This window comes from Lactuca serriola, chromosome 6 (assembly GCF_051521515.1).
Source record: "Lactuca serriola cultivar US96UC23 chromosome 6, Lser_US96UC23_V15, whole genome shotgun sequence".
NCBI classification, from domain to species: Eukaryota; Viridiplantae; Streptophyta; class Magnoliopsida; order Asterales; family Asteraceae; genus Lactuca; species Lactuca serriola.
In genome coordinates, this window is record NC_136413.1 from 34142230 (window position 1) to 34161899 (window position 19670).

Below are 19670 nucleotides of genomic sequence, written 5' to 3' on the forward strand. Positions count from 1 at the left end.
AGAAGCAATTTTAGAATAAATTTGAACCAAAATCTAGTTTTAGAAATATAAATAGGGAAATCTGCGAAAAAGTCCCAAAGTTTTGCCCCAGTTTATGATTTAGTCCCAAATTAAATTTCATTAATGAAAAAGGACGGGTTACCGGCTATTACACTCACTTTAGTCCCTTTGAACCGGTAAACCTTTGATTAGCCGGTTACCTAAGCTTTAAAATCTCTCTTATGCGTTTCTCCTTCTCCCCCCTCTCTTTCTATCGTTTTATTTGCAGGTGGGTAACCAAAATTGTGAAGATGAACAAGAATATACCTTTATTTCTCTCGTTGTTCATCAAGGCCATATGGAGTTCCTCTCATTTGATTTGTAGGTAGGTAACATGTGAGATGGTGGTGTTCTACGGGAGGAGATATGGAGATGGTGGTGTTCTACAAACTTCTCAACACTTATCTACTCAAATGTGTTGATTGGGTGATTGAAATCAACCCATATATAAACGAGATCCTCTACGTCTTCAAAACAATCCATCATCTTCCTAATGTCTAATTTCCTTTTTTTTCTAATTCTGATTCATAATTAGGGTTTTAGGTTACCCTTCATTAACCTTCCCTGTCACCCACTCCTCTATAAAAACCCCTCCATGGTGTTCTACAAGCTTCTCAACACTGATTTGGTCGAACTTTTTCCCTGGTCAATGGTCCATAAAACATGGCGAAATTGGAATTCGAAGTTAGTGATGGCGGTGGAGTGGGAGGTGGAAAGGGTTGAAGCAACGGGATTCCAATGTTTCTTTGTACATTGATGGGTGGTTTAAGGGCATAAACGAGGACAGAAGAAGAATGTTGTTTCATCAACGGTGAAGGTGAAGGTGAAGTCGAATGGAATTGGGATGGGGGAAGGGTTGTCACGATATGGTAATTGAATTGGTTTTGAGTTGTGGTAAGTTGGAATGGAATTGAAGAATCCTTAGGTACATTTGTTAACCGGGAGTTGGTCAAACCTGGTTCCAATGGTCCTTCAGTTACAACAGATGTAGGTACAGCTTCAAGTTCACTAACAAAACTCATCATTTTCTCAGAAGCACCTCTAAACATTACATTGGAAAACGCGACACTTAAGGATATGTATATATAAGAAAGAAAAAGCAAAAAAAAAAAAAAATTAAATACCCAACAACCGTGCGATCCTCCCTTTTTCCCCTCAACCAATCAGAAAACGCGGCACTTAAGGACCGCAGTGCGGCCAAGACCGCACCAGACCGCGGTCTGGGGGCGGTGTTCTTGGTCTACGTGACACAAAGTGCGGTCTGAGACCGCACCCACACCCTTCAGCCTAACGAGACAAATAATAGTTATGATCCTATAACATCATATAGCTAAGTACAAATAACAAATAAGTAAATGATTTGTGAAATAAGTCAATAAATACTTCTATTTAAAACTTAGTGTTTAATGCTCAATTTTTTTTATCACTAAATTACTTTAAAATGCTTATTTTTATCCCTTAATTTTAACTTTTAAATCACTCTTGAGCTTACAATGATTTTTTTTTTTTTTATTTATAATTTTTGTGTTTAAAGCCTTGGAATGTCGACTTTGATGTTTCTAATTGTGTTTCATTGAATCTGAACCAAATATATGTTTTATTGCTCAATGCTCAATTCATGTGTTGATGACTTCAAATGTTGAATTTGTGAGCAAAAAGCATTAGCCATCGGCAGTTATGTAACGACAACCAAAAGAAAGTGTCAACAAGGAGCAAAGCAAAGAGAAGATCATGAACATATATACTACTAATGCACACGAGGAACAAGTTCTATTTTCAATGATTTCAAATGATCAAATGCCAAAATGGCAATATAGATTTTTTTTTCTTTTTTTTTTGCTCTTTTCCAAAAAAAAAATGGCAATATAGTTTGACAGCTTGGATTTAAGAAACTTTTTTTTTTTTTTTTTTTGCATAGCTAATTAGCAAATGAGAAAAATACATTTCTCTTAATTAAAACCTGGAACAAATATCCCAATTGGCGTTTAATTACCTATAACAAACTCTTGTCTAACATATGAGAAAAATACATAATTGGAAAAGTATAAGGATTATTTATGTAATTTTGTCTAAAGAATATCATAGTGTTGTAGTTTGTACAAAAAGCAAAAGTAGATAATACAAACCTGTCGTTCCGTTTGCAAAAGCTCCGGACTCCTGATGGCGACAGCCGTTTCCCGGGAGAGAAATTTGGACGTCGAAGACGATGAACTTCTCATTCTGTTCTCCGAGCAACGCCGCGAGCTCACGGACGCCATCGCGGCCGATTCCGACCTTGATTTCGCCTTCCAACTGCAAATGGAAGAGGCGATAATAGTCTCTTCAATCTCTCAGCCCTCTTCATCGTCGTCTTCCTCACACCAGCCATTCCTCCTCCTAAACGAAGTCACAGAAGCCCCTTCCGGCATCGCTCATCTCATCGCTGAAGAAATCGACAAGTTCGAGCGCGAACGCAGCGATCGGGAGTTGGTCGAAGCGGAAAAGAGGAACATGCAGGAGAATCTCAACCGTCTGATACACGATCAGATCTTCGCTCGCAAGATTAAAGGAGTTCCCGATGATGAGTGGAGAAGAACCGGAGATTATATTCAGAAACCGTACGGATTGTCGCCGTCGTCAAATGAGGAGGCTTTTAGGATCTATTTCAAGGGTTTGGTGAGCGATGAAACGGTTATGAATTTCAAAATGCGGTTTGCTGGAATAGGAGTCGCAATTTGTGATACAAGCGATTGTTGTGTATTTGAGTTGCTGAAACCCTATTTGCTCGGTGGAAACGAAGGTGAAGATAATCTGATAGAGCTTAAAGCTTTGATTGAAGCGCTGAATACTGCTGTTACTCTTGGGTTAAAACGAGTTAATGTTTTCTGCGACAGCAATTCGGTTTATCAATGTGTAAGTCTGAATTTCACTGCTTATAATCTGAATTGTTGAACTATATCTCATCTTGTCTTGTCTCAATCACACTGCTTATGCTTTCTGCTATTTGGCAATGAAGCTCACTGGTAAAGGGCGTTCATCAGACAACAGGATTGCGTTATTGATTAATCAGCTGAACCTCATTCAGAGAAATTTTGTTTCCTGCAGTCCATTCCTTGTGACTCAAAACAACGTAAAGTTTGCTTTCCAATTTGCAAAAGATGCAATACTTTCTCAGGCCAAGAAATCTGCAGAAAACACTTCTGGGAAGACATTACTGGAACAATGTACAATCTGTTTCGAACAGACCTACATCGCCCAAATGTTTCCTATCAACAAATGTCTACACAAATACTGTTTTTCCTGTATGAGAAAGCATGTAGAAGCAAAGTTACATCAAGGGAAGCTACCCGAATGTCCACATGAAGGCTGCAAATCTGAGCTTCAACTCGAGAGTTGCAAGAAGTTCTTGGAACCGAAACTATATGATATGATGAGCTCAATGATAAAAGAAGCTTCGATTCCTCCATCAGAGAAAGTTTATTGCCCATTTTCTTGTTGCTCTGCTTTAATGTCAAAAAGTGAGATCAAAGAACATGGTGGAAGAGAAACTGGAATGAGAAAATGCATCAAATGTCATCGTCTTTTCTGTATCAATTGCAATGTTCCTTGGCATGAGAAAGTCACCTGCTCTGACTACAGTCAACCTTCTAATGAGGCAAAACTGAAGTCGCTTGCAAAAAGGAAGCATCGGCGTCAGTGTATCAAGTGCAAGAATATGGTTGAACTCACAACAGGGTGCTACCATATCTATTGCAGGTATTGTATTATCTTTCTTCTTATACAAAACATATGAAGATTGAAGATATATATATATATATATATATATATATATATATATATATATATATATATATATATATATATATATATATATATATATATATATTTAGTTGTATGTGGTTGAATTAAAATGTGATTATTGCAGATGTGGACATGAGTTTTGCTACACGTGTGGAGCTGAGTGGATTAACAAGAAACCCACGTGCAAATGTCCATTATGGGATGAGTGCAACATTATATACGCCAATAGACAGAGGCAACGTCGATAATAATAATGGATCCACTAATCTAAGTATCCAACTCACCTCTTTTTTTTTTTTTTTGGATTTACAGGTTGTCGATGTTGATATTGTGTTTCCTTTTTGTGTGTTTGTTTTTAAGTAACGTTTTTTTTAGGTTAACCTAGTAATATGAGAAGTAATTTTGAATAAGTTATTGTCGGTTTTTTTTAGGTTTGGAAGTAGTTTTAGTTGATAAGCATAGTTTCCCCAATTACAAGAGCATCGAAACTATACCTAGAATTTGTTGTTCTCGTTCGTAGTTTCAAGCACGTACTTAACGGTTTGAGAGGAAATTATTTTTTTTAAGAATTTTATTAAGCAGTTCAATTGTGATGTTAATTAATAAGGTTTGGACTTACAAACATGGCAAAAACAAGCCAACTAGGAGACCATGTATGAAGGGTGACCGATTCACCCCTTTATTTTCCTCATACACCGTTTTTTTAAAAACGTAAATGCCAAATTTAAGCACCTATACTACAAAACATACACTTTTTGAGAAAAAATGACATTAACCCTATAATTTCTCATAACATAATCTAGATCATAACATTCTTTAAATCATGAAATTTTGATTCAATACTATCAAATATCATAACATTTTTAAATCATAATAAATTAAAGACTATAAATACGTTGAGTCGTAATATATTTTTATAATAAATAGTTTAAATCATCTTATTTACATTATATCATTTTTAACATTATTTATTTAAAAACTTTCAATCTTATAAAATAAAGTATCATATTTTTAACATTATATATATAGGGTTAGGTTATTTTCTTTTCACTATCTATTGTGTGCATGTATGATTAATTCTCGACAAATCATTTTAGTTATTAAGAAAGTAATTAATGCATATTACATGTTGAAGATATAATGGATATTAATTACATCTTCAGCATTTAATATGCATTAATTACTTTCTTAAAATAACTAAAATCATTGGTCCATAAATAATCATACATGCACACAATAGATAATGAAAACATTTGAACCTATATATATATATATATATATATATATATATATATATATATATATATATATAATTCAAATTAATTCTTATTTTAAAGAACTAAAATTATTTCGTATTTCTGATTAAATGAACTTTTCTAAACGATTAAGTTGATATTTTTTTCACGTCTCATTACCTTTCTCTAAAATAAAAAATAATGAAAATTAAAATCAATTATCAACAAACAATTAAATGTAAATTCAAACACCCATCAATATTAAAGCTGGCAAAAATCGATCCAACCCGAATCCAATCCAAAATTAGCGGGTTGGGTTGAGATTTTCAACTCATTTAATTTAAATGGATCAACCCGTCTAACACGTTTAATTAAATATGTTGAGTTAGGTAAAAATTATCAACCCATTTTCAACCTGTTAATCCATTTAACTATAATATATATATATATATATATATATATATATATATATATATATATATATAATTTAATATTATTTGAATATTATCATGTATTAATTAAAGTATTAATTTGTAAATTATAATGTCGCGTTATTATTATTTATGTTTAATAAAATTCAATCCTAATTTCCATCTTTTTTTAGCGTCGATAATACTGGTCACTCTCGAAAATGACTGTGAAATTAAACATTTTTAATGTTATTTGAACAATTTATTTGTATTTATGAATTTGGATTGTGCTTTTGTCATAATTATGAAGTTTTATTTATGTTTTATAGTTTAAGTGGTATAATATTTAATTATATAATTTATTTTAAATGGGTTAACCTAAGTTTAACCAATTTATTTAATAGGTTGGGTCGGGAACTACGTAAACAGGTCGACCCGGTGATAACCCATTTATCTAAAAGGTTGGGTTGGATTGGAAATATCAACTCACTTAAATAAACAGGTTGGGTTGAGTTAAAATTTCAACCCAATTATTAAATGGGTTGAACCCGAATCCAATCCACGTCGAACCATTGCCACCACTAATTAGACCTGGAAAATGTGTCGTGTCGTGTCGGGTTCGTGTCATTTCGTGTCAAGACATTAAATGGGTTGAAAGGGCTTGACCCTAACCCGACTCATTTAATTATTGTGCCTTGCCGTGTCAACCCGTTTATTTTCGTGTCGGGTTTCGGGTTAATGTTTAGACTTTGTAAATATGTTATGTCATGTCGAGTTGAAATATTTTAAATGTTGGAAAGTAGGAGTTATGGAGGCAAAAAGGAAAAGTGAAACACTGGAGTTATGAGATGGAATGACAAAATTTATAGTAAGTTCATAAGGAAAATGAAAAGAGTTGAAGTTGAGGAGAAAATGGATAGGCGGCGAGGATGACTAAAATTAAGTAACTTTGAAATTTTGAATATTACTTCTAATTCTTAAGTTTAACCTACTATAAGTCTATAATATATAATATATTTATAAAAATATGAAATTTATAATAAATAATACATAATTAAACGGACCATATTCAAGTTGAAAGTCTTGACACTAACTCTACCTATTTAATTACCGTGTAGTGTCGTGTCAACCCGTTTACATAAACGTGTTGAAATCTCTGACCCTAACCCGCTAATTTCGTGTTGGATTCGTATCGATTTCTCGTGTTGTGTCATGTTTTGCTAGGTCTATCTCTGATCAATATCCGGTTAATTTACATTCAAATGGTAAGTGCATAAACATGTAAACTAGTCAAGTAGATTTTTAGTAGTTTCATTTAGATGAGAAACTTATTTGTACATAACATAGTTTTTTTCGATAGATAATAATTGATGATATATAAAAGTATACAATAAAATATATACTTCATTCACTCATTTGTACGACTATATATATATATATATATATATATATATATATATATATATATATATATATTTGTGTATTATATTTTTTATATATGAATCAGTTTCTAAATAATAGAATCATTTTCAATTAATATTGTTTATAAAATATAAATACATTCGGCCGACCGGTCCGTTTGCATTGGGCCGGAAATCCACGGTAAAAATATGTATTGAACAAGGGAAATGCAACCGTAAATTGGCGGCGGTGATTTTTTAGGAGCAGAGATATTTCATTATCATCTCTTTGAAACTCTCGTTTTGGAGCCAATACGATAACCCACACCACAGCATGGAGGACGTCGACGACGACACTGAACTTCTGATCCTCCTCTCCGAGCAACGCCGTGAACTCACGGCAGCTATTGCCGCTGATTTCGACCTTGATTTCGCCTTCCAGCTGCAAATGCAAGAGGCGATCAAACTCTCTTCGGCCTCTCAACCTTCTTCCTCCTCCTCCTCGTCTTCCTCTCACCAACCTTTCCTCTTCCTAAGCGAAGTCACAGACTCTCCTGCCGGCATCGCTCATCTCATCGCGGAAGAAATCGATAAGTTTGAGCTCGAACGCAACGACCGGGAGTTAGTCGAAGCGGAAACGAGAAACATGAAGGAGAATCTCAACCGTCTGATACACGATCAGGTCTTCGCTCGCCAGATACTTGACGTTCCTGAGGCTGAGTGGATAAGAACTGGAGATTACATTGAGAAACCCTACGGATTGCTGCCGTCGTCGAATGAGGAGGTTTTTAGGGTATATGTCAAGGGTTTGGTGAGTGATGAGACGGTTATGAATGTGAAAATGCCATTTGCTGGGATTGGAGTCGCGATTTGTGATACAAGCGATTGTTGTGTATTTGAGTTGCGGAAACCCTATTTGCTTGGTGGAAACGAAGGTGAAGGTGATCTGGTAGAGCTTAAAGCTTTGATTGAAGCGCTGAATGCTGCTGTTACACTTGGGATAAAACGAGTTCATATCTTCTGCGATAGCAATTCTGTTTATCAACATGTAAGTCTCTATGTTTTCCACAATAACACTGCTTGTGTAAATTATTAAACTGTTTATCATCTTTCCTTGAATGGAATTGATGTTATGTTTGGCAATGCAGCTCACTGGTAAAGGGCACACAACAAACAACAAGATTGTGACATTGATTGATGAGCTGAACCTTATTCAGAGAAAATTTGCTCACTGCAGCCCATTCCTTGTGACTCAAAACAATGTAAAGTTTGCTTGTCAACTTGCAAGAGACGCAATAGTTTCTCAGGCCAACAAATTTGTAGAAAACAATTCTGGGAAGACATTACTGGAAGAATGTACAATTTGTTTCGAATCCACCTACATCGCTCAGATATTTTCTATCAACAAGTGTGAGCACAGATACTGTTTTTCCTGTATGAGAAAGCATGTAGAAGCAAAGTTGCATCAAGGGAAGCTACCCGAATGTCCACATGAAGGCTGCAAATCTGAGCTTGAAATCGAGAGTTGCAAGAAGTTCTTGGAACCGAAACTATATGATATAATGAGCTCAGTGATAAAAGAAGCTTCTATTCCTCCATCAGAGAAAGTTTATTGCCCAATTCCTAGTTGCTCTGCTTTAATGTCTAAAACAGAGGTCCAAGAACTTGCTGCTAATTTCTCAGGTGTTGCCCTAGAAGCTGGAATGAGAAGATGTGGGAAATGTCTTCGCCTCTTTTGTATCAATTGCAATGCACCTTGGCATTTTAACATTAATTGCTCTAACTACAAGCAACCTGAAAATGAGGCAAAACTCAAGTCACTTGCTACAAGGAAACTTTGGCGTCAGTGTATCAAGTGCAGGAATTTGGTTGAATTGGCAGAAGGTTGCTATCACATTTATTGCAGGTATCATTTTCTGATCTCCACATAAGTGGAATTACCTTCCCTACTTTAAATTATCATAATTCTTAAGTTGAAATAATGGAATTGCAGATGTGGATATGAGTTTTGCTATACGTGTGGAGCTGAATGGATTCAGAAGAAAGCAACGTGCAGATGTCCAATCTGGGATGAGAGGAACATCATATATCGATGATGTGATGAATCAGGTTTTTTCTTCTTCATCATCTTTTTGGTGCTCCTGAAAGGATTTAACTGTTGCAGAGTAGATGTAGATCCCACAACTTTTATGGAAAAATGTTTTGCTTTTTTTTTTTTTTTTTTTTTTTTTTTTTTGGGTTTGGACATATTGGTTATTTTAAGACCATGTTCAACAATATCACCAATGTTTTGAACAAAAAATGGTGCAAAAGGCTATTTGTCTACGTATTTAATATGTTTTTATACTAAAAAGTATTAATATATTTCAAGTATGTTAATATTTTTGTTATAATAGCTTTAATATGTCCAAAGAAGTAAATCATATATTGATAATTCGAATTACTTGTGACGTTCTTAAAACAAATATATTCTATACTCACAGGATGTTTGAGATTATTTATTTGAAGTGCTTATTGATTTATTGTAGTTGTTTTAAATGTTTGGATATGAAAATTTTATAAGCATTTATTGTAAAAGAGCACAACCACATTGACCATTTATACTTTTTATAAGCTTCATCCATAAAGAATCATTAATCGTATGAAATCTCCCTCTCCATTCTTGTAAAAGAGCATAAATACTTTCGAACCCAACTAAATTTCTTATCAATTTCTCCATCTCTATTTGACCCAACACACTTATGTGTTAAATCAACTTTTTTCTACAAACAATCAATTAACACATTTTGTAGACTTAGGTGACTATTGTCGTTTTTTCATTTGATATGTTTATATCCAACAAAAAAATTGATGAAATCCATTTATCATTGTTTGGACAATATTTAATTACCTTGGAGGATTAGGGTCCGGTTTACCTCGTTATTAGATTAATATTAATATAATATTAAAACTATCATAACATTATTTTTTTTTTTATAAAAATGGAGTAGGGTTAGAGATGTTTTACATCATTTTTATATGAAAATATAGTATTAACACCAAAAATGTAGTTGGGTTGGAGATAGGGTAAATAAAAGCTAACCGCAAACCGTAAAAATCAAGAAAAAGAAAACAAAATCAAACAAATAATCGATGGTATGATTTTTATTTTACAGAAACCGAGTATTTGCGGTACAATTTGATTTTGTATTATAAATCACACCACATCATTTGTAAAAACCAAGTACCAAAAACCGCACTATATAATTTTTTCAATATATAAATAATCTATATTACCTTTTTGATATTTATAAAATATATTACTTTTTATGCTTTTATTAATTACTTTGAACTAAAATGAATTAAAAAGCAATATTTCATTTTCAACCTTAAGTCCGCAACATAAACAAAGGTTTATAAATAAAAATAAATCTTTAGAAAGAAAAACCGTTATGTCATTACCATTTGCTCTAAGTTTTAAGAGGAACAACTTTATTAATGGAATATAGACTATATAAAAATGGCTTGGTTATAGTTAGTGAATTGCCTAAAATTTTTAAATTTGGAGAATACATTTGGACTATTAAAATAGCCCATTTTTAAATCTCCAAGCTTCTAGAAGTTCTAAAATATATTTATAATAACAATCTATTTTGGTCATTATTTTGAGATAGGAATGAAATTTATTTAAATTTTGGTTTCAAACTCTATATATCTTATATCTTATACTATATATAAAGCATATTAGTCATATCTTGAATTTTAAGAGGTACAAGATACAAAACTTTTTGTACAAATCAATTATGCATAACAAAATCATTAATACTTACCAAAATTTTGAAAACTTGAATTAAGAAATGTTGTTAAAAAAATAATTTGAGCAAAATAACAATTTTAAAATATTAAATTCATCAATATAAGTTAATTTATATTTCTTAAATTAGATACAGGTAATAATTAACATTAAATGTATAAACATACAAATAAATATAATTTCTAAACAAAAATATTTTAATTAAAAATGGTAATTTTTCTTATTACATAATAACTAACAACAAAATCTAATAATTATTTTCCCGTAAGAAAACTATTCGCCAGAAAAACTATTTATCGCCGCTGTTTTACTCGGTACTTGTTCGGCCGACTATCGCATAGCGAGTACTCAGGAGTACTCGGATTCGTTAATTCATGTATAAATATTTTTAGGAAACTTATATATGTCAAAATCATAAGTTAAAATCTTAAGTTGATTGAAATATATAACAAAATTAGATACATGTGAATACACAAAAACTGAAAAAACACATAATGGTCTCACTTCGTGACTAATTATTGAAAATTTAAGATGTATATATAGTAATAATCACATATGTTTGTGTTAAATAATAAATTGTCAAGTATATTATACACATTAATCACTGAGTTGACATGGTTTTACAACATTGCTTAGTTCAGTAAAGGGCCGATCAGGGAGTACTCGGAGGAGTAATCGGCCAACTCGGCGAGTTTTACAACACTGTGTGTGTGTGTGTGTGTGTATATATATATATATATATATATATATATATATATATATATATATATATATATATATATATATATATATCGGATGATGACTATTTTTAAGATAAGGACTCGTGAGTACACCTTAAAAATTTTGAAAAAAAAAACAAATCATTAAATCGAGCATGGTATTATATTGGAGAGAAAAAGATTGGAAAAAAAATTGGATCATTAAAATTGAAGCATGGATCATTGTTATGATCCATGATTCAATTTTTATGATCCATGATTTAATTTTAACGATACAAAAAAAATTCAAAATTTTTTTCTCTCGGATATAGTACTACACTCGATTATATGATTTGTATTTTTTAAGATTTTTTTTTTCAATTTTGTTAAGGTGTCCTCACCGAAAAGAAAGTCCTCACCAGAACCCGACTATATATATATATATATATATATATATATATATATATATATATATATATATATATATATATATATATATATATATATAGTTTCAGTGAGGACTGATAAAATGGTGAGAACTGCGATGACAGTCCTCCACCACCCATTTCGTCAAGTGCACAAACGTCAAACCCAAATACTTGGACGTGGTGTTTTGGCATGTAACCAACGTTCGTGGTAACTAATACGGACTCGAGAATTTAATTATGCGCGGTGAACGTCCATGGAACATCATTGAAGTGAGTTTTATTATTTATTATCATTTATTTTTCTATTTTTTGTTAAAAAAAATTAAAAAAAAATAGATATATGCTCGGTTTTGACGTTTTTAATTTTTTGAGTAAATTACACAAATAGTCCCTATGGTTTAGGGTAATTTATATGTTTGGTGCCTAACTTATTGTCTTAACTTGGAAGGTCCCTACAGTTTGTTTTTGTTACACGTTTGGTCCCTATTGTTTGTTTTTTGTTATGCGTTTGGTCCCTGTCTTACCTATAAAGACTATTATTTAAATAGGGAAAAATGGTGGGATATGTTAGGTAATGTGAGGGGGGTCTGGTTGAGGGTCTATTTATTTAAATAAATTAAAAAATCAAGGGCAATATAGTCTTTTTAAGTAAGACAGAGACTAAACGCGTAACAAAAACAAACAGTAGGGACCTTCCTAGTTAAAAAAATAAGTTATGGACCAAACGCGTAAATTACCTTAAATCATAGGGTCCATTTGCGTAATTTACTCTAATTTTTTTATTTTTTATTTTTCCGTTTTTTAATTTCCTTACTACATACTTGAAGGTGCAAGTGTTTTTCTTTATTTTTGTTTTTACTTTTTGATTTTTTTGTTATTTTTTGATTTTTTTTATTTTTTAAAACAAATAAGGTTTTGAGTTTTTAATGTTTAACAATTATAAAATTTTAAATAAGAAGAATATTAAGAATCATAATATTTTTGGTTCATAAAATTTTGAATCAAAATGTTTTGAATCATAGTATTTTAAATTAAATCATTTTTGAATCATAAGATTTTGGATCAATAACATATTAAATTAAATATAGGTTTTATTCAAAAAGAATTATGGATCATTATTAGGGATGTAAGTGAGACAAGCCAACTCGCGAGAAACTCGAGACCGACTCGGAAAATACTCGAAATCGACTCGACCTTAATCGAGCCGAGCTCGAGTACAAAAATACTCAACTCGTAAGGCTCGCGAGCTTAGTCGAGCTTAGTGTAATTTACATATAATTGTTCATTTATAAGATATATGTCATTTCTTTATAATTATTCATTTATGACATATATAGTTGATGTTATATTGATATTCGATGATTAATAGTGGTTTTTTTGGTAGTTTGGACATTTACATGTGGAATGTTTAATATTTCTTACTTAATTTAATGATTTTGATTTTTTTAAAATATTAGTCGAGCCGAGCCGAGCTTGAGACTGTCGAGTATTTCACGAGCCCGATCTCAAGCTTAAAATCAAGGCTCGAGTCGAGTTCGAGTCGAGTTTCGAGCTCGAGTATTTTAGTCGAGCCGAGCTTGATAATATTCGGCTCGACTCGGCTTGTTTACACCCCTATTCATTATATATTTTCAATTATAAAAGATATAGTTAAGGATTATAAAATATTTTAATCTAAATATTTTTAGATCATAACAAATTAAGAATCATAAACAAGTTGAATCAAAAGTTGTTTTGGATTCATCACATTCTAGATCATATTATGTTCAATATATATATATATATATATATATATATATATATATATATATATATATATATATATATATATATATATATATTTCTTATAATTAAAAATAAATACTTCAAAAACTTATTTATGGAAAAATTCTTTTTACAAAGTCACTAGTATATTGAGTAGAAGTATAACTCTTAAATTTTTATGATTTTTAGAGAATTTTTTTCTAGATTTTTTATAAATAAATAAATAAATATATAATTTTTTTTTTCAAATTTCGTGATTGTGTGCTCATTTTGTAAAGAATTAGATTTTAAGAACTTTTGTTTTTTAAGATTTTTTTTTCAAAGAAAAGAAAAGGTTATATGGTCAAAAAAACGAAGTATGTGAAAACCTATACGACATTGCTTTGGGATATGAAAATTTTAGAGCCTCGGGTATGTATGTAATGGAATTCATACAACTGGTGTATCTTTGAGGTTGAAGATTGTCTAAAGCTAGAGGATAACGAATTACATTTCAGTGGATTCAAATGAATATTGGAAAATACAAGACTTTGAAGTTCTTTTTAAATTTCTATAACTTTTTGGAAGACAAGGCTACGACGTCTCTGTTGTCGTGTTACAATTTCTTGGATGAACTTTACCACAAATAATAATAAATTGAAAATAGAAACCATAAATTGAAAAAGACAGTTGTTAATAAATTGACAAATTCTAATAAAGTTGGGAGGAAAAAATGCAATTGGGAAGATAAACATGAAAGCTTCTTCCTCAAGCTAGGGTGAAATGATTGAAAAGTGTTTTCAAGTTATGTTCTTTGCATTTAAATGTTTTTAATATGGATTTGGACTATGAACAATGCTACTTTGATTTATATGTTATAGTATATTGTTAAATGTTAACTGCATGCACTTTTTGTACTAGGTAGTTTGGTTTCATTCACTTCATAGTCATCACAAAACGACAAACATCTACAACGCAAAAAATAAATAAATAAATAAATAAATAACACTTCAAATCCATACTACATGTTTTTTAACCATTCAATGAAACAAACTATCATTAATTTCACGTAAAATCTAAACGTAATGAACTTACTATCTTTTATCATTTCATGCACACTACTCACATAAAATAACAAAAATTATAAGTTTGTTAGATTGATTAGTATTGATTTGACTTTTATAAAATCAATTTGTTTTTAAGCATATGAATCAAAAACATTAGTAAAAAGTTAAATATCACCTCACCATAATCAATGGCTATAAGTAACCACCATGTTCATTCATATTTCATTTAACCATGGTTAATTATCAACTCCAAATTTTCCAAAACCACAAACAAATAGCAAAATCTTTTCCCCTAAAAATGGTGAAATCTCTTTTGTAATAACCATACAAAAATACCATTTATAGCTTTCAAAACACCAAAAGAACATAAAAAGGAAAATTTGAGTCAAATTACCTCAATTTTGTGACCTATTTACTCCACATATATAATATAGCTTTCATCCCAAATTGGACATGTGCATGTAGGTTTCTTCTCAATCCATTCAGCTCCACACGTATAGCAAAACTCATATCCACATCTGCAATAGTTAATTACTTTTAATTTCATGAATATAAAACAAGAAAATATAATAATTATATTTAATAAAATGGTTATAATATATACCTGCAACAAATATGGAAGCACCCTGCTGCTAATTCAACCAGATTCTTGCACTTGACACACTGACGCCAGTTTTTACTTGATGCAAGCGACTTCAGTTTTGCCTCATTAGCAGATTTATACTCAAAAGACTCGATGTAATCACAGCAACTCATATTATCATGCCAAGCTACATTGCAATTCATGCAAAAAAGACGATGACATTTCACACATTTTCTCTTTCCAGATTCTTGAGAAGAAGAAGAAGAAGAAGAAGAAGAAGATGAGGGGGGAGCTTGTTGTTGGAGCTCGGTTTTTGACATCAAAGCAGAGCAACTAGAAACTGGGCAATAAACTTTCTCTGATGGAGGAATGGAAGCTTCTTTTATCATTGAGCTCATCATATCATATAGTTTTGGATTCAAGAAACTTTTGCAGGTTTCAATTTCAAGCTCAGATTTGCATTCTTCATGTGGACATTCGGGTAGCTTCCCTTGATGCAACTTTGCTTCTACATGCTTTCTCATACAGGGAAAACAGTATCTGTGTAGACATTTGTTGACAGAAAACATTTGGCCAATGTAGGTGGATTCAAAACAGATTGTGCATTGTTCAAGTAATGTTTTCCTCGATTCGTTTTCTGCTAATTTGGTGGCGTGAGAAAGAATTGCATCTTTTGCAAGTTGATAAGCAAACGCCAGATTGTTTTGCTTCACGAGAATAGGGCAGCAATAAGCAAATTTTGTCTCCATATGGTTCAGATGATTGATCAATGTCATAACCTTGTTGTCTGTTGGTCTCTGTTCACCGATTAGCTGCAGATTTTCGAACATAAGATGGAAAAAGAAAAACCCTAAAATTGGATGTATAGAAGCTTACATGAGAAAAGCGATTCAGATTTCATGAATGTGGAGACTTACATAATGATAAATCGAAAGGCAGTTGCAGGAAATTTCAACTCGTTTTAACCCAAGAGTAACAGCAGAATTCAGCGCTTCAATCAAAGCTGTAAGCTCTAAAACATCATCATCTTCACCTTGGGTTCCACCAACCAAAAAGGATTTCCTCGATTCAAATACACAGCAATCGGACTCATCATAAATCGCAACCCCAATCCCAGCGAACGACATTTTAACATTAATAACCGACTCATCGCACACTAAACCCCTGAAATAAACCGTAAAAACCTCCTCGTTCGAAGACGGCAACAACGCGTACGGCTTCTCAAGGAAATCCCCAGTCATCGTCAAGTCAACATCGGGAACGTCAAGAATTTGGCGAGCAAAGGGCTGATCGTGTATCAGTCGGTTGAGATTCTCATTCATGTTCTTCAATTCCGCGCCAACTAACTCCCGATAGTAACGTTCGCGCTCACGCTTGACGGAATTTCGAGCAGTGCCGGAAGGGGACTCTTGAGTTTCGTTTAGGGGGAAGTAGGAAGACGACGATGAAGAAGGTTTAGAGGATGAAGAGACTTTGATCGCCTCTTGCATTTGCAGTTGGAAGGCCAAATCAAGGTCGGAACCGCGTTCGTCGGAGTCGGAGAGGAGGATCAGAAGTTCATTGTCGTCGTCGACATCCATGGCGTGTGGGCTTTTGGCTGCAAATATAGAGTTTCAAAAAGATGATATACCGAAATGACAGCCTAAATATCACCGTATGGTTATTATCTTTTGACAAATTTTCATAAATAGTCCTACAACTTTTTAATTTTTTTCTTGTTCCTATGCGCAAACATTACATAATTTTGTCAAATCTATCTTTTATACTCTTCGTATCGCCACCGATATCCTTCAAATCATTTGAATCCGATGTTTTGTACTTGCATTTGTTTTTGTTCTGTCCCTTCCCATTAGTCTCGAAGGTGGTGTAATTTGAACTAAGGTCGAAACCAACACGACCATCAGATGTAGTATGTTTAGATTCGGATGTTCTTGACCGTTTTGAACCGCTCTCGATATGAGCGTCAAATATTTTGTTCAATTGTCATTTTGTGTTGTCTTTGACGGGATTCCAAACTTCAACAAACTTGAAAGGCTTCTTGTTTTCTTTTTGGTAGACTTTTAAAGCTTTCTGCAAAATAACGACATCGCTTTCACCGTTTATCCATTGTCATTCATGTTGTTATATAAATCGTTAAACAATATGACTTCCTTGTTCATCTTCCCCCATTTTAAGTAAATTTGGTCTTTTGTACGATACTTCGAAAGGTTCATTCCTTTGTAGAATCTATATTTAACTTGCATCCAAAAACGGTCATGTTTTTGGTCTTTACCCATCTTTGCATCTTCAAAGATATCGATCCATGCTTGTACCAATACTAAACATTCGTCATTTTCCTAATTTTTAGCTGACACCTTCTGTTTTCTTTTAGTAGATGCTCGAGTGGGTTGAATTTCTTGAACGAATTCTGGTTCAGAATCAGAAATGGGTGTTTGTGGTTGTGATTGTTTTTGTTGAACAAACTTGGATTGGGACAAAAACTCAAATGGATTAAAATATGGATCGGTGTGTGGTGCTCTTTGTGTTTGTGGTTGTGTTGGTCGTTGTGGTTGTGAAAATTGGTGTGGAAAATATGATACCATATCACCATAATAATGAAAAGGAGGTGAATAAATCGGTTGATCCATCGTAGGTCTAGCGGGTGTGGTGTTTCTAGCGGGTGTTTTTTGGTTGTTTGGGTTATTGGAAGAAGGCATTTTACAAATTTTTTGAAGTGAATTTAGTAAAAGATGGAGAGAATTGAATTTCGACCATTCCCAACGGTCACATACCAATGGCCAATCAATATGCACAGTAATGTGGGGAGAGGTGCGACCAAACCGCATAGGGTGGGGGCGGTGTTTCCCTGCCTATGTGGCAAAGGGTGCGACCTAGCAACTACCACTCCCCATAGTCTTAAAATCAATTCAAAATGTCTACCCCTCGTCCTCATTTGAAATCGATTCAGGCTTGTTAAGCAAAAAAACAAAAAAAAAAAAAAACAAAAAAAAAAAAAAAAAAAAACAAAAAACAACAACAACAACATCGGTTCTAGATTGCATGTGTGATTTTAGAGAAGACGAAAATGGTGCAAACCCTAATTCCAATTGTCGGATTTTAAAGAAAACATCGTGATCACGTTCCCCTTGATGTCTCCTACAAATACCACACGAATTCGGCTCCGATCGGTCGTCAAAACAAGATACACATACTATCCTTTCACTATCATCTTCATGGCCTTTGTGGCCACCTCTGGCCGCCATTCCACAAACTGAAACCACCACCCTCTTCCTCTCTGTCTCTCACTCCCTCTAACTTTACTTCATATAGAGGATCATAACAGAAGGGGGTGAAGGAGTTCCTAATACAGTTCTGATGCTAGTGGTTTCCAAGAAACATTACTTGATCCATTGGTTTTGTCTAGATTCCTCCAGATCGAGTTCATCGTGTTACCGATTTCTAAACCCATAAGTTGCTTCATACGTTGGATATAGTGTAACACCTAACTTTTTAATACAAAGTACACCCAAAATTATCCATTTATAAATCACGAATCATAACAAATTTGGTGTACATTCGTATTATAAATCAGTGCAAGTAGGTATCAAAAGAATCTTATAATAACCTCGTGTAAGAATCTAATTTGGGCGCTATTGAGTCCATTTCTTTTTACAAGCCTACATGAACCTGAAATACATACACAACAAAATGGTACACTACAACAAGTTTGGTGGGTAACCATATCAATAAGATATAATTTAATTAGACGATTAATTATATCATCACATTCTCAACCATATAACCCTAATGTGTCTTCCAAACATTCAATATACAAGTAAGGCATTACTAGCACTAAGTATGTCGTTTATTATTCATAATAGACTTACAGCCAAGTAAACTACTATCTATTCCAACTAACCTTTCTAAAACGTCCCACTAATAATGACATAAAAATTTTCGTTTTAGATTAATAAATCATTAATACATATCATTTCCATTAAAGCAAGGTAATCAATAATTATCAAAACATCATCATATCAGAGTAAATCACAGAATACGGAAACATGTGGTGTGTGCTCTGCAATTATCCCGAACTCTTCTATTTGAAAACTAAAGTGTCTAAAACATAAACTGAAAACCGTAAGCACAAAGCTTAATGAGTTCCCCAAAATATCACATATCATACATAATAAACATATAATGGGCCCCGCCCGACATCGGGCCCCGCTTGGTATACAGTTCGGGCCTCGCCCAACATACATAATACATATAACAAATAAATGCATACACATGCAACAATCATAAAGATACATAGCATATAGCATGGTCATCGCGCCCTGCCCGACATCGGGCCCCACCCGCTAAGCATACAAGTACATAACACATGCAAAAGTCACGCGGACAACTAGCATGCTAACATAGCATAATCATGGGCCAGCATTGGTGCCTTCGACCCGCTAAACATAGTGAGGAAACTCACCTCGCACTTATAACGACGTAAATTTTCAAACCAAA

At 33.0% G+C, this 19670-nt stretch overlaps 3 protein-coding genes and 1 long non-coding RNA gene across 4 annotated transcripts; 2 read left to right on the top strand and 2 right to left on the bottom strand.

Annotated features, from left to right (window-relative positions):
• Nucleotides 1-895: 895 nt before the first annotated feature.
• On the bottom strand, nt 896-2304 carry LOC145057973 (uncharacterized). Its single transcript, XR_013686212.1, has 2 exons — nt 2166-2304; nt 896-1326 (listed from the first exon to the last, which is right to left on the bottom strand). It is a non-coding gene; the product is annotated as an uncharacterized LOC145057973 (long non-coding RNA).
• On the top strand, nt 2145-4229 carry LOC145057972 (E3 ubiquitin-protein ligase RSL1-like). The gene is made up of 3 exons (XM_079005884.1): nt 2145-2931; nt 3035-3774; nt 3944-4229. The coding sequence occupies exons 1-3, from the start codon at nt 2200-2202 to the stop codon at nt 4065-4067; spliced, it is 1596 nt and encodes a 531-aa protein (XP_078862010.1). The 5' UTR covers nt 2145-2199; the 3' UTR covers nt 4068-4229.
• A 2928-nt stretch (nt 4230-7157) lies between these two features.
• LOC145056520 (E3 ubiquitin-protein ligase RSL1-like) lies at nt 7158-9176 on the top strand. The gene is made up of 3 exons (XM_079004211.1): nt 7158-7912; nt 8013-8770; nt 8858-9176. The coding sequence occupies exons 1-3, from the start codon at nt 7199-7201 to the stop codon at nt 8958-8960; spliced, it is 1575 nt and encodes a 524-aa protein (XP_078860337.1). The 5' UTR covers nt 7158-7198; the 3' UTR covers nt 8961-9176.
• Nucleotides 9177-14509: 5333 nt separating this feature from the next.
• On the bottom strand, nt 14510-16910 carry LOC145058731 (E3 ubiquitin-protein ligase RSL1-like). The gene is made up of 3 exons (XM_079006632.1): nt 16094-16910; nt 15198-15988; nt 14510-15111 (listed from the first exon to the last, which is right to left on the bottom strand). The coding sequence occupies exons 1-3, from the start codon at nt 16754-16756 to the stop codon at nt 15006-15008; spliced, it is 1560 nt and encodes a 519-aa protein (XP_078862758.1). The 5' UTR covers nt 16757-16910; the 3' UTR covers nt 14510-15005.
• Nucleotides 16911-19670: the final 2760 nt, after the last annotated feature.

What these genes read in the sequence shown, in the direction of transcription:
- LOC145056520 (XM_079004211.1), top strand. Translation starts at nt 7,199, where the DNA reads ATGGAGGACGTCGACGACGACACTGAACTTCTGATCCTCCTCTCCGAG. An exon ending in GCAATTCTGTTTATCAACAT is followed by an intron (nt 7,913 to 8,012) that starts GTAAGTCTCTAT and finishes TTGGCAATGCAG; the next exon opens with CTCACTGGTAAAGGGCACAC. An exon ending in TGCTATCACATTTATTGCAG is followed by an intron (nt 8,771 to 8,857) that starts GTATCATTTTCT and finishes ATGGAATTGCAG; the next exon opens with ATGTGGATATGAGTTTTGCT.
- LOC145058731 (XM_079006632.1), bottom strand. Translation starts at nt 16,756, where the DNA reads ATGGATGTCGACGACGACAATGAACTTCTGATCCTCCTCTCCGACTCC. An exon ending in GCCTTTCGATTTATCATTAT is followed by an intron (nt 15,989 to 16,093) that starts GTAAGTCTCCAC and finishes GAAAATCTGCAG; the next exon opens with CTAATCGGTGAACAGAGACC. An exon ending in TGCTTCCATATTTGTTGCAG is followed by an intron (nt 15,112 to 15,197) that starts GTATATATTATA and finishes TAACTATTGCAG; the next exon opens with ATGTGGATATGAGTTTTGCT.
- LOC145057972 (XM_079005884.1), top strand. Translation starts at nt 2,200, where the DNA reads ATGGCGACAGCCGTTTCCCGGGAGAGAAATTTGGACGTCGAAGACGAT. An exon ending in GCAATTCGGTTTATCAATGT is followed by an intron (nt 2,932 to 3,034) that starts GTAAGTCTGAAT and finishes TTGGCAATGAAG; the next exon opens with CTCACTGGTAAAGGGCGTTC. An exon ending in TGCTACCATATCTATTGCAG is followed by an intron (nt 3,775 to 3,943) that starts GTATTGTATTAT and finishes TGATTATTGCAG; the next exon opens with ATGTGGACATGAGTTTTGCT.